General features: G+C 45.4%; 7 protein-coding genes across 7 annotated transcripts; 4 read left to right on the forward strand and 3 right to left on the reverse strand.

Moving 5' to 3' along the window:
* Positions 1-108: 108 nt before the first annotated feature.
* L203_101162 (uncharacterized protein) lies at positions 109-2,761 on the reverse strand (the record flags this gene model as incomplete). Its single annotated transcript, XM_066210607.1, has 15 exons — positions 109-123; positions 170-207; positions 263-1,436; positions 1,479-1,551; positions 1,600-1,716; positions 1,763-1,773; positions 1,824-1,829; positions 1,879-1,933; positions 1,978-2,049; positions 2,095-2,152; positions 2,197-2,326; positions 2,399-2,421; positions 2,469-2,592; positions 2,646-2,675; positions 2,720-2,761. 15 exons carry the CDS (start codon positions 2,759-2,761, stop codon positions 109-111), a joined length of 1,968 nt encoding a protein of 655 aa, XP_066066704.1.
* A 419-nt stretch (positions 2,762-3,180) lies between these two features.
* Positions 3,181-4,758, reverse strand: L203_101163 (uncharacterized protein; the record flags this gene model as incomplete). Its single annotated transcript, XM_066210608.1, has 5 exons — positions 3,181-3,261; positions 3,306-3,443; positions 3,536-4,363; positions 4,422-4,509; positions 4,559-4,758. 5 exons carry the CDS (start codon positions 4,756-4,758, stop codon positions 3,181-3,183), a joined length of 1,335 nt encoding a protein of 444 aa, XP_066066705.1.
* Positions 4,759-5,266: 508 nt separating this feature from the next.
* Positions 5,267-6,192, forward strand: L203_101164 (uncharacterized protein; the record flags this gene model as incomplete). The annotated part of the gene is made up of 5 exons (XM_066210609.1): positions 5,267-5,272; positions 5,326-5,347; positions 5,486-5,526; positions 5,658-5,738; positions 6,055-6,192. 5 exons carry the CDS (start codon positions 5,267-5,269, stop codon positions 6,190-6,192), a joined length of 288 nt encoding a protein of 95 aa, XP_066066706.1.
* Positions 6,193-6,283: 91 nt separating this feature from the next.
* Positions 6,284-7,235, reverse strand: L203_101165 (uncharacterized protein; the record flags this gene model as incomplete). Its single annotated transcript, XM_066210610.1, has 7 exons — positions 6,284-6,557; positions 6,599-6,647; positions 6,696-6,845; positions 6,893-6,916; positions 6,970-7,057; positions 7,109-7,124; positions 7,177-7,235. 7 exons carry the CDS (start codon positions 7,233-7,235, stop codon positions 6,284-6,286), a joined length of 660 nt encoding a protein of 219 aa, XP_066066707.1.
* Positions 7,236-7,398: 163 nt separating this feature from the next.
* On the forward strand, positions 7,399-8,436 carry L203_101166 (uncharacterized protein; the record flags this gene model as incomplete). The annotated part of the gene is made up of 5 exons (XM_066210611.1): positions 7,399-7,467; positions 7,521-7,555; positions 7,659-7,884; positions 7,944-8,218; positions 8,271-8,436. 5 exons carry the CDS (start codon positions 7,399-7,401, stop codon positions 8,434-8,436), a joined length of 771 nt encoding a protein of 256 aa, XP_066066708.1.
* A 500-nt stretch (positions 8,437-8,936) lies between these two features.
* On the forward strand, positions 8,937-10,941 carry L203_101167 (uncharacterized protein; the record flags this gene model as incomplete). Its single annotated transcript, XM_066210612.1, has 5 exons — positions 8,937-9,143; positions 9,193-9,371; positions 9,429-9,621; positions 9,676-10,011; positions 10,060-10,941. 5 exons carry the CDS (start codon positions 8,937-8,939, stop codon positions 10,939-10,941), a joined length of 1,797 nt encoding a protein of 598 aa, XP_066066709.1.
* A 412-nt stretch (positions 10,942-11,353) lies between these two features.
* L203_101168 (uncharacterized protein) lies at positions 11,354-13,562 on the forward strand (the record flags this gene model as incomplete). Its single annotated transcript, XM_066210613.1, has 5 exons — positions 11,354-11,936; positions 11,986-12,344; positions 12,395-12,772; positions 12,818-13,405; positions 13,452-13,562. 5 exons carry the CDS (start codon positions 11,354-11,356, stop codon positions 13,560-13,562), a joined length of 2,019 nt encoding a protein of 672 aa, XP_066066710.1.
* Between the last annotated feature and the right edge of the window lie 117 nt (positions 13,563-13,679).

Here is a 13,679-nt window from a genome sequence, read left to right on the forward strand (position 1 = left end):
TCATGTCAACTAAATGATAATATGTGTATCTGCTTGTACGATACTAAAGAGATACAAAGTGAGGGATGAATTGCGATGCCAGAGTTGTGGACAGCATGTCTAGAAGCGCTAGAACGTGTATCCCTATTGAACTGTCAATACAATGCCGGAATTCTGATACGCACCATACCTCTTCAATCGCTACCTCCACGAATGCTCCGCAGGCAACTTCATTCTCTCCCGAAATTGTAATTCTCCCAATTTGTCTGTCCCTGCAAAATACCTGCCCCTTGCCCTTGTATCATCGCATCCACATGCGCTTCGAGATACGTACTCATGTCATCTTCTGCATTTTCTGAAAATTCTGTTTTAAGTCTCTCACTCCTCTCCCTTTCTCCCTGGTGTTTCTTTTCGTGCGTCTTATAATGTTGTGTAAGGTTATCACTCCGACTAAACCTCTTTGCGCAACGCCGGCATTCGTAAGGTCGTTCTTGTGTATGTGTGCGTACGTGTCGCTTGAGATGCTCTAATCGTTTGAACACTCTTCCGCACGATAGGAGGGGACAACTGAAGCCTTTAGCTGTAGGTCCAATTTGACCTGCTGTTGCAGGCACAAGTGAGGGTAATGGCTGAACAGAAGATAGCGGAGGAATAGCGGCTCCCTCATATATTGGCAAGGTACTAATGATACTGCTGGTTGACGCTTCCCGAGTCCACTGATCTTGGGGTAGTCCTTGTAACGAAAGGTCGTGGTTTGTTAGCGAATCAGGGGGCACCAATCCTGATGTAGAATAGCTAGGTCGTGGAGGAATGATATTGTCATACATCGGCATCGTACTCATTACGCTCGCCGGGGAACTATCTCTTGCCCACGATTCTTGAGGGGGCGCTTGAAAGTTGGTCGTGGGGTTGACGAGGTGATCTGATCCAAACGGGAGATAACGGAAATGATCTGGTCCGTTTTGAAACATGGGCAGATGCGGATCGGCCAATAGAGGATTTGTAGTAGGTGGCACAAGCTGCATGGTTTGTAGTGGAGGCGGGTCGATAAATGCAGACCCATGCCGATGTATTCTTTCTGTCTCGGAACCGCTTTCTTCACCCGTATCGTATTCTGATGCAGTGGCACTACCACATCGGCTCCTCCCTTTGTTATTGCGCGAGATCTTTTTGCGTCCTTGTTTATAGGCAGGGCTGCCTTTTAGCAGAGAGCGCGAGAAGAGGACTGAACTGGCAGTAGTGGGACAAGCTATGCGATCCTCTTCATTGTTGGGCGCAAAGGGAGACATATGTCGTTTGGGTCCTGTCGACAGGTTGCCTGCTACTTGACCAATCTGAATGGAAAGCAGTTCCGATTGCTGAGATGTGGGACAAGGGATTGTTGGTACCTCCGCTGTCGAAGCTGGTGGTACAGAACCTTCCGCTTCCAGTTTTGGCTTGCCATCAAAGATCACATTCTATATATGTTAGATGAAACCCTTTATGGTTGGTCTACATACAGGGTTGATCACATCTTCTATACCCGGCTGTTTGCCAGCAAACTGTTCATATAAGCTCCTCTTCGGGTCGTACCTGTACGCTAGATAAGCGTGTTTATTTTTGAAAAGAGATGATCCTTACTGGAAGCTTCTTGCGGGCTCTCCAACCACAACCGTTGTAGGCTCCAGTCCCATCTTTTCTCTCTTTAGATCTCTCTCCAGTGCGTCAAGAAATAGGCGGTCATGGGGCACAGAAAACCTAGTTGCCTTCAGCTTGTCTCCAATAAACACAGATGGCGACTCACCAGTAAAAAACCTATTCAAGAGTATTCAGCAGCAGTTTATAAAATGTCAAATCCAACCCACCTTTTGCTATGCACAATGTCAGCTATGTCGCAAACAAATTCGTAGCGGTACTCACTTTCTTTTGCGTCCTGATACACCCATTCCGGAACAGCAGATCCAAGAACGACGATCTTTGACAGTCAGCACAACACATTCAGCTTGCATTGTTGCTCACTTTGGCTCTTCGAGACAGGCATCCGTCCCCGGTTTCAAATTCCTCAAATCAGAAAACACGCCCTCTTCGAATCTGTTCTGATGTAAGTGACCATTCCCTACCCCATAAAGCATGTACTTTTTCATATTCCGAACTGGCCTCGAAAACGCCTCAAATCTAAACACGAGCGCTCTCACTACACCTCGTCAACCCTCTTCTTTATATTGACGCGTAACCCACCTATATCTGTCCCCGTAATATGGTACAGACCGTTCCAAAACACACATGCTACGTGCTCACCGTTTGGCAAGAGAAAACGGTTGAGATTAGGATGTGGCGAAGAAAGCGAGGCGTTGTGCGATGCAGATCTCTACAATCAATCAGCTACGCCCATCATCTCATGCGTACCGATTCAATTGCTCCCTCGTCTGATCCTATCCACCTTGTCGGCGCGGTGGCCAAAAACTAAACGTGCATCAGCCGGCACACCTGCACTCTCTCAATCTACCCACAAATTGTAGTCTGCTCAAGTGCTTCAATAACTGACTCTCTCTTTCCGTCAACGCCCTCGGCGCGACGTTTGTGGGTGGAGGCAACGGTGTCGATGGAGCCATACCATTGATGGGCGGCGTTAGCCTGCACAAGTCCATCGTCAGCACCCTATATACCACCCAAAGCCTCAAACGTACGACTGACGGGACTGGACCTGCCAGTTGGAGCTGTTGCCCAGCAGCTGGTGTACGTCTGAAGCAACTCCATTCACATCCGTCGATCCATACGGCGGTGGTCTCTGCTGCTCCTGCATGGCTGACTTGTGGACGAGATGTATACTGGCAAGAAAAGTGTTTGTGTTTCAGTGCGTGCCAGATGGCCTCAAAGTGGTGAACAAGAAAAAGTTGCTCCTTTGTAATGAGAATTCAAGTTCCGTTGTTGTCAAATTGAAGTGATAAAAAAGGATTAGCCCCGCTGACGGAATCAACTTTGCCAACAGTAATAATATTAGAAATATTAAATAAATATTTATACACACACACACAAACACAAATACACAGTTCATTCATTCTATCTGTTGTCCAATAGGCCAAAGCGTCCTGCAGGAGATGTATCCTGGACGGAAAGCAATGGGAAACCAGCCGAGATACATGGAGATGTTGGCTTACGAGCGCAACATCATAATGCATGTATGATGAAATAGGTAAAAGACAGTAGGTATTTGTAAAGGGGTCAAGTTTCAGACGAAATTCTCGAGACGGTAGCCAGCAGTTGGAAGGGTGAGCAGAAAGGCAACACCAAGGGTGATTGTGACTTGCCATGCTTGTTCAGCCAGGCCAATTGAAACGTATGCTCACCGTTCCATCATCCACTTTGTATTCGTTGAGCAAAAAGTAGTCTGCCGGGTCAGCAATCCAGACGAGTTTCTCGTCTTTGACTGTACCATAGTTGGCTATTCTCACCCGTACAGTGGGAGAACTGATTTCATGGAGGCACTGAAAGTCGATGCTAGTCCAGACGGTTTTTTTTGTGGACAAAGTGTTTCATCTGGTAATGGGTCAGATGTGTAGAAAGGTAGGAAACATACCTCTACGCTTCCGCCATCATCTTCCTGCTGGAACTCTGTGACTTCATCGCTGTCTTCTACTTGCTTCTCGCTGGCACTGTCGTTCTCTTCGTTTGCTGTCTCCTGGCTGCTCTCTTCCTCGTAGTCCTCCGTTACGTACAGATTGTATACCGCTGTAAACTTCCATTCCAGTTTCAATTTGTTGATCATCTGCAGCAGCGTCTTGTCTGCATTTCTGAGCCTGGAAGGGAGCGTTGCAACAATCCCATTTGCATCAGGAACTGATTTAGGCTTTGGATATTCTTCAAAGTCTGGCTCTTTGGGCGAGTATCCGCTCAAGAGAATAATGGCGAGCACCCCGCCTTCGGCTAGAAAGTCGTCCTTGAGCATCTCTTTAAACTTGGCTTGAATAAATTGGAGAGCCTGTTTCTCATCCATCAAGATAGCCTTCATGCTCGGTCTGTCTTCCTCCATCAACACATCATACACCAGATGGACGGCTGTACCGGATAAGATAGGAAGAAACTTGTATGTGCAAGTTATATAGAAATGAATCCATGTGATGGTGCCCTCGACGGCTAGAAGAGACAAATTTGACGTAACGGTGGTACTGATGAAATTGTGATAGATGACCGAGTCGTCTCCCGTAAAACGGAGGGTAAGTATGAGAGAACTCGGTTTGGTAATGTATTCTGCATTGGGACTATCTGGAAGCTGCAAACGAGAACCAGGCGGGTAAACGTACAGGCCAACTGGGACAAGCTGGAGCGACTGGGTAAAGCGGTTCGCCAATAATGCCGGTATAGCGGAGCTGGCCAGAATCTCATGCGTGAGGCCGTGTTGGAAAAGCTACTAGGATTAGTAAAGATATGCGGGGCGAGAGATGAGCAATCTTGAGGTAGTGTACATCACCTTGAAAGAACCGACTTCCTGCACGTCCGCCAGCTTCCCACAGATCTTTGACAGCTATTTTGCTGAGTGGAAGTTTTACGCACCTATCCCATCTGGCATTAGAATTGATTTCACGACTAGATAAACACTCACTTGCTGCCCGAACCAGACTCGAAAAATACCTTGTCCCCATCTTGCCTTGCTCCAACTGGCAAGCTGCTCTCACATACATACCCTTGACTATCGTCCATAGTGTGAATGATCTCTTTCACCTCACCAGCCAAAGTAATCTCATCGTCGGTAAGCTTTCGTCTTTCCAAGTGGCTTGTCATCTTGCGCGGTTCTATAGCCATTCTAAAAAGTCTTATCCATGCTATATATACCTCCTTATTGCTTGAATAACTTAACCTTCTCAGAGATGGGTGGTCGTAAGACGAATCTGTCAAGATTACTCATCATTATGCCTATGCCTGAGATACGCCATATCTTATCTTTAAATATGAGCTGAATGTCGTATATTGAAGAAAGAGCTGAGAAAATGTTTGATTTTGTGTCTTGTGATGTGCTGTAGGTGCATGGAAAGCCAGATATATTTCGGCTTTGGATGAATGCTTCTGTTTGAAGCAGTAGAATAAAGTAAATGCATGTGTTATGCATGGAAAGATTGATTCAAAAATATGTATATTTCTCATTTTTATATGTTGGGTGGAAATGGTGGCAATGACTGATAAGAGAATGACGTGGACTTATTTCTCTTATCACTACTCACATTCATTAACTATAGCTCGTTTATAAATATCAATTAGTTACAACTTCACTCAACTTTTCTAAAATACTCGTTCTCATCAAGAGTTAACCACAATGGCTGTGAGTCTGCATGGGTTTGCATAATGTCTGGCAAATGCTAAAGTGAAATTCAGTCGGGTTTTGGATATACCGGTGGTAAGTTTGAGATTTGTGATATGTTAAGTGTAGAGAGACGGTGGTACCAGCGATGGCCATTTGGAAATCACAACAGAGGGCGATAACAGAAGAGAGAAGGAAACAGAGTCATTTGAAATGGTATTGACGGAAGAGTAGGACGAACAAGATGTTTCCCTTTCTGGCAAGAGTTTTCCAAGGTTTGTACTTTTTATCTTTTGCAGTTTTGCTGATATCTGCCTTTTTTCTTATGCCTTCGTCATTATATCAATTCTGGCTACAACATTTAACACGATGAAACCTTACTACACAAAATTCTTTCGAACTTTAGTGCTACGCCAATGCTGAGAAGCCTTCCGACTGTATAGCCCCCAAAGACGATTACCTAGAGTGTTTACACCATCATAAAGAGGTAAGCACAAGTTTTCAATAATAAAAGCGCATCTGGGAGCCACAGTTGAGCGGAGAGTTCTGCTTCGTGAGGAGTAGTCAAATATACAGTCAACTGGGAGTAGCTTGGGAGGTCGGACCTCAAATAGAATCTACTAGAATCTGGGCAGCAGCACTCTTATTAGAGCAACACATCTAGACAGGAAGAGACTGAAAAGGGATCGACTTGGTGTGTAAAGGCAATGCTGATGTTTGAATTGTTTTGCCCGTTTACATCTATCTGCTGCTTCCCCTCGCTCCCTCATCCATCTCAATTCTAATTCTCTCCTCACGCTCAGATTGCCCGAGCCAAAGAAGTCAGATCCCATTTCGTACAGAAAGAATTCTCAGAAGGACAAGATGCTCGCAAGGCGGCGGAGAAGGCTGCTACAGGTGTGATTGTCAGTTTGGGACTAGTTCAAGACGACGCCAAGTAAACTTCAATGACAGGATGCATGGGATTCTGGGAACTGATTATGTCGCGAATCGGCATCAGATCATAGTCAAGGCGCAAGGGAATCATTGGTACTACACTTCCGGCTCATCGTACACCCCGACCCGATCCTCAAGACTCTGTTCCCACCACTTTATAGGCGTCACATCCTGCAACTCCAACTCGTTCTCCAAACCTTTTGCATCCTCCACACCCCATCTCAATTCAACCTCATTAAACACTTTGACATGCTTAACAATACCGAACCCCAGCTTTCTAAAAAGCTGAACAGAGGGCAAGTTTGTGGAGCCTATCCTAGCTATGAGCTGGGATGGAGGAAGAGGTAGAGTGATTGTCAAATATTTAAGACTACAATATATTAGCCAGAGCAGAAGAATGAATCATATTACAAAAGTGATAAAGCCTCGACTGCAAAACCTTTTCTTCGATCTTGCGGTGCTATCATTTCTTCAGCACCATCTCGCTTTCCACATAACCAAGGCTCACACGCAATCATGATCTCGCATTCGCCTTCACCGTTCTTTCCATCTGGCAAGAACAAATTTACGTCGCCCATCATTCGACATCGTTTCAATTGCGAGGGAGAGAGAATTGTCGTTGTTGATAGTGGACGAACAAGAAGAATGAAGGTTAGTTCTAGATCAGTGTTAGTTTGACTAGTAATCATATTACACTCTACCTGCTATCTTCATCTTGATGCCATTTACCTACAAGACAACTCATCAGCTGGATTTTAATGTAAGGGTGCAAAGAGCCATACGCTGCATCTCGTATTCTTCTTCCAAGCTCAATGGCTCACTTGCAGTCAGTTCTAATAGCTCTGGAGACCTCATCCATTCGTGATAAGTCTATGAGCCAAGTTAACTTGCTTGACTTTTGACATTGTCTTTGAAGCTCACGAGCACATGTTCAGCCCTATAGGAGACCTATCAGTACCCAGCTCTTCACAATTAACAAGTTGACAAACCTGTAAGGGATGAGTATAACATTGTTGCCAAATAAAACTGTGTTTTCATTGAGTTTCATGCTATGTATGTTGCTGTTTCTTTCTCTAGTTTAGGAAAAAGTCACCCAAGACTAAAGTGATAGACAAACGATGACGTGTGAATAAAAGTGGAGGAGATAAGCTGGCGCGTCTTTCCTCAAGTTATTATTATACTTGTCAACCGTTTCATTGCCTCTCATAATAATGACTTCAATAGGAACTGGATATGACCTTTCTGTATCAACTTATTCGCCAGACGGGAGACTTTTTCAGGTGAGTTGTGGGACGAATCGTAGTGATCTGTTGGTAGTGCTCATTATGGATAGGTCGAGTATGCCAACAAAGCTGTCGAAGCTGCAGGGTGAGTGCAGTGCCTATAAACAAAACAATTTGGAGCTGAGAAGTTTTGCTTTTCTTGTTGTTTTTGCTGCTTGATATGTGAATTCGCAATTCTCCCAATATAGCGTTGCTATAGGTCTCCGTTGCCGAGACGGTGTCCTCCTTGCCGTTGAACGAATCCTCCATTCGAAGCTTCTTGTCAAGGGATCAAATCGTCGAATTGCATCTTTGGACGAACACATCGGTATGGCTAGTGCTGGCCTTTTGGCAGACGGCAAGCATTTGGCATCTAGAGCAAGAGATGAGGCAAGCAATTTTAGGGATAATTACAATAGTCCCATCACTGTTCAAGTAAGCTGAGCGTTCGTTGCGCATAAACTAAAAGATTAGAGCTCACGTATTTATGGCAGATTCTTTCAGACAGACTGTCGGCGTACCTTCAAGCCTACACTTCCTACGGATCCGTCAGACCTTTTGGCTTGTCGGCTCTTGTCGCTGGTGTGGATAAGACTGGCCCTAAATTATTCTGTCTCGAACCATCTGGCGTCTATTACGGCTATAGGGCTTGTGCTATGGGTAAAGGAAAGGCGTTGGCAAAGACAGAGTTGGAGAAGATTGTTCAACAGGAGGCGGAAGGTGGCCAAGCCATTAGTGTGAGAGAAGCTGTCAACGAGCTTGCCAGAATGTACGTCGCTATACTGCTTTGCGTGTGCAGCATCCAACCCTGACTTTATCAGTGTTTACCTGGTTCACGACGAAAACAAAGACAAGGACTTTGAGCTTGAGATGACATGGGTGTGTGAGGAATCGAACAACAAGCACGCTCTTGTCCCTGAAGAATTGGTGAAGGAAGCCGAAAACAAAGCAAAGGCGGCATTGGAAGAGGGTATGGAGGAAGATTAAGATGGTGAAAGATTTGATTGCATGTACATGACTAATCAGACTGAGTTGCAGTCCAACGGATGCATTCGTGGGACCCACTGTTTGTATGATCATGATACAGTATCAACTAATGTCTTCCAGGCGTATTGAAGTGAAGAGTGCTCTCCGAAGTGACAGCTAAATACTTTGAGGATTATTACAAAAGGTCAGATATAATAAGGCTATGCCAGACACTTGATAATAAGTGTGGATATGCTTTGGAAATATGTCACATCTCTACGCGGGCCAGCTGCAGAAGACATCGATATCTTATTAAGAATTCATTCTTTTGTGAGTGTTCTTGTCCATCAATATCAACAAATTCGGCGTCTTCGTCCTTCCACTACTTCGGACGTTCCCCCCAAATAAAATAAAATAAGTATCTACCTCCACTTTATAAATCCACCTTTGCTTTTCACCTTCTAGCCAAGATTTATTTACATCTACAATCAATCTCAACGCTGTTGAATATATCACATATTATGTCTCTTGACGACCCATCGTCTCACAAACGAGCACGATCTCGCTCCCCGACGCCTATATCAAGATTCAAGGCAAAAGCAAGAAAATCAACGACAGATATAGCCACGGCAGATGTAGCGGAAATGGCAGATAGAGCCAATCTCGCTGAACCTAGTCAAACGCTGGAAGAATTCAATGGCGACTCAGAGTCCCAAGCGAAGCTTGTGGTAAAGTGCAGAGCAGCATTTTATTCTTGTTCAACTAATGGTGGTATAGAGAATTGTCCATGAAACAGTGCGAAGGTTGATTGGGATGCCCACTCCTGATTATCAAGGCAACCTATCTCCATGCAAATGGCCTGATCCTGAGCCCGCTTCCAAAGATGGAAAGATTACAGATCCCGTATCTGGCCAAGAGGTATGGAGGCCCAATTGGGGTAAGCTTAATTCTATCCCGTAAGTACACAATAGACTACTTCTGACAAGCTGCACTGAGTTGCTGAGATGACCTAGGACAAAAAACTTTATTGTGCATGCGGTGGTTGCTTGCCAACAGCATCCATTGCATGGACCATGCATGACAGAGTCTATAGTGGAGGATAAGGTAAGAAAATATATTCAGTCAATCCACAAAGGACGCAAGAAGACTCCGGAGCGAAAAGAAGCCAAGAATGATAGACGAACCATCCGCGAAAGACAACGCAGAGTATGTCAAAAGGCCGATATTTTGATCTAAAAGCGATACTGATCCGAGTTTCAGCTACAAGATTTTATAAAAAAACATTTTGACGAGACGCCATTAAACAGATGTCGTGAACGGAAAATCCTTCGCGAGGCTTTCAAACCTCATGGTATTCTCTCCACCATTCGCATCGTACACTACTCCCAGACACTCCAACATAATTTGAGGACAGGTGGTGAATTAACGAGCGAGAATAAAGATGCACCGATCGGTACTTTAGACGGCGCTCTGCAGAGCGCGGCGAGAAGCGGGCCTACATCTTTCGACGAATTTCAGCTCTATACTGATGCATGGTGGGGCGAAGTTTCATCTTCATTCTACCTCTCTTTGGACGTCTGGTGGTGGTCTGAGCTTGCAAGTCTCTCAGTCCTCTAGTATGTCGAGTGTTAATCCTCTTCACAGATTCGGTGGGCTGTTTGGACAGTCTACGAGTGTTATCGTGCCTCGTCGGTTTCAACAGATCGACCTCCACCCATACATATGCCTATTGAGAAAATCGATTTATCCTATGGGTTCCATCTGTTAACTCCAAACTCTGCACAGCTCAACGGCAATTCACCAAGTTCATCATGGCCATACATATGGGCTTGTCCTGCCATGATTGATTACCCAACTGTGAATACCCTCAATCCATCTTGTATCCCATCAGCAGATACACTCTTTCCTGATCCTATCCTCGATTTTGAAGATACACATCTTCCTTCGCTTACTGACGTCCTCAAACAACCAGAACAACAAAAATTGATGAGCGCCATATCCCGTCACTTCAGGCACCCGCGTCTTTTGTCTGACGATCAGCTTAAAGACCTTTGGGCTTTGAGACAAGATCAAGAGAAGAGAAGAGAGTACGAGTTTGCGTTGCAGAGCATGACTGGAGAGGCCAAGATGAGAAGCATGGAAGGGGTTTCTCCATTATTGAAAGGTTTGGAGGAAGGTTTAGAAGTGAATATGGGACCTATTAGCTCTACAGAGAGACCTATCAAGTCGAAGCCTTTGCTCTCCCCGACGCATCTCATCGAGAGTCACGGTAGTGAAACAGAAGTAACGCTCCATGCTTTGGAACAGATTGCCTCTGTATCAAACGAAATTGAACAACCTCTTCTTATGACGGATCCCAATTTGCAGGGAGATATTGTGGCGCCTCCTTTTGCCATGCTTGCGCAAAATATCGCAGAAGGTACGGACGAGAAGCTTGTACCAGTGGAAGGAGCTCCGCCGCCAGCCACGACTTTGCAAGAGGCTTTTGCAAGAGGATTCTCAACGCATGAAGGAAAGAAGATTTGAATAATGTGTCATGGGGACTTTGCAGAGTTGATTCCACGAATGCTTGTATGTCGCTGTTTCTTCACTTTGGGTTTTGGCAGAGTATATTATAGACTTTGATTCGCTTTCATTCCATGAGCGGTGTATACCCATGATGAAAAAGAGATATAATCACAGAGAATGACTTTATATTTTGATTGTAATCATCTATTATAAAAAAATTGAACGCGGCTTCACACGTCGAGTCAGCTCTAAAAGTTTTAGTCGCGAGTCGCGGTGATCTGTGCTTGATGCCTGTGCCTGGGACGCGGTGGAGGGCAACGATCCATCTCGCATCTTTATTATATTCCAAAAAGATATTAATTCTCCATTATTTATAATTTTCATTTCAAAAGTTCTTTTCTTGTTATTGCTTGCAACAGCAATAGTTAAAATGGACAGGGAGCCATTGGCAGCTCTCAAGTCCAATACATCTCTCTCGCCTAACGCTATCTCGTCTGCTTCAAAATGCGCGGCTGCAGGTTCATCTACCAACGCAGGTGCGCTGACCAACAGTAACGCGTCAACAAGTGGCGTCAAGAGACCCAAAGCCAAACTTGCACCTATCTTTTTATCTGGAGGCAAGCAACCATTCAATCAGGAGAATATCGAGCCAGGGTCAAGCGGTTGTTCTAGCGAAGGGTCGAGACGAGTTCGTCTTGGCTTGTCGTCGTCTTCGCCGCCACATGCAAGCAGTAGCGGGTTGCGGAATGCGTCATTCGCAGCAGATTTATTAGTCGACGAGAATGAAGACGACCATTCCCTACTATGGTCTAAAACTTCACAAAATATACACGACTACTTCCTCCCTAGTACTCCATCGAATTACGAGCGATTCAAAGACCGGGGCATCGAACGGAGAAAAGTCAGCAATGGTCGCGGGGTAGAGCCTAACCCATGTAGCGCTGGTGTTTGGAAAAGAAAGAGGAGAAGATTAGGTATCAGCGGACAAAAACTAGGCTTTAGAGAAGAGATCTGTGAGTATAATTTTTCCTAGTTTACCACTGAGTGTTGACAACCTATGAGTGATACCTCCATATAAGCCTTATCTTGATACGCTTCTATCTTCTCTTGCACCGTATCATCCTCTTACGCCTCCCTCAACGATACTCTTGCCTTCAGTTCATCCACCTGACGGTCGCCCGCGCGATTTTGCTCCTCCAATGGCAATTGCGTTTAATCACATTGGCAAACAATACACGGCACAAGAGGCTCGAAGTAGAGGTCTCAGAAGATTAATTGGTGTTGCAGGAGAAGAGGGTGGCGTAAGAATTCTTGATGTCGATGAAGGCCCGGGGATGCATCGAGAGGCGAAGGGCTGGTGGTGGAGAGCCCATGGGAACGCAGTTTTTGATATGAAATGGTCTGCGGACGATAATCGAGTTGTGAGTGTCCGCCAACAGAAGATGTGGATCTTAACTGATGGCTTGATTAGTTGACTGCCTCTGGCGATCAAACATCTCGTCTACACGCTCTCACTACTCCCACCCCGACTTTGCTGGCTACTCTCAAGGGCCATACTTCTTCGGTGAAAACATCAGTCTTTTTAGATCCTCTCCGGTCCACACTGGACCCATCATTTGCTTCCTCTATCATTGCCTCCGCTGCCCGTGATGGAAATATCCTCATATATGATGTTCGTTGCAGAGGGCAAGATCCTGAACTAGGAGAGTATGAAATTAACAGGCAGAGAGCGGGCTCTAGGGAAAGATATCGCGATGGTATACCAGGTTTTTCTGCTCAACAGAACAGTCATATTCTTGAACCTGTCATGGTGCTAAGAGGTGCTCATTCAGACGGCAGACGACAAGGCGTGAGTGAAATTACTCTAAGACCTTGATAGTTGACAACACCATAGCGTACCTCAAGTCGTTCTGTAACATCTCTTCTTGCGCTCAAGTCGATGCCTGGCATTCTAGCATCTGGTGGTTCCTTTGATGGCATAGTCAAACTATGGGATTTACGCTTTCCTAACCCTACCAAACGCTGTCCCGATCCTCGTCCGTCCTGCACTGCTGTGGGCATGCTTCCTGACCCGACTATCGCTGGCACCTCTCCCTCGCGTCGACCACGGAGTGTCAACGCCATGGTAGAGTCTCCGGTCACTGGCGACATTTTTGCTCTTTGTGGTGATTCAAAAATACATACTCTTCGACCTTCTGCGGCAGTCAATCAAAACTCAGATGAGCCAGACTTTTTGGAAGCCATCAGGCCTCAAGTTTTCTCTGACCCCAACATGCTCATACAAAGCTTCTATTTTACATTATCTGTGTCAAATGATGGACGCTATCTGGCATCTGGAAGTTGTAAGGGGGGCGTAATGACTTGGGATACACAATCTCCGCTTTATACGAATGGAAAGGGAGCAACGAGATTGGGTCTTGAAAAGACATGGGGGTCCAAACGTGAAAAAGAAGTTAGCTCGGTTGAGTGGGGGAAAGATATTGTAAGTTGTGTTTGTTACTATCTCAAACACATATTGACGGCTACAGTTGGCTGCGGCATCTGACGACTTGACGACACGAATATGGAGACATGAGCCTGGTGCTGAAAGCTTGCTTGCGACGGATGGTGGCAAAGACAAATGGCTCAGCGCCGTCTAATTTTCTTCACACTTGGGCTTTTGACAAACAGTCAGAGCGAAGAAGCCACGATAAGGCAAAGAACGACATGACACAGTTTTTCTTACTTGGCGCAGACCTCAGTTTTTCAGAGACAAA

The sequence above is a fragment of the Cryptococcus depauperatus genome, chromosome 1 (assembly GCF_001720195.1).
Source record: "Cryptococcus depauperatus CBS 7841 chromosome 1, complete sequence".
NCBI classification, from domain to species: domain Eukaryota; kingdom Fungi; phylum Basidiomycota; class Tremellomycetes; order Tremellales; family Cryptococcaceae; genus Cryptococcus; species Cryptococcus depauperatus.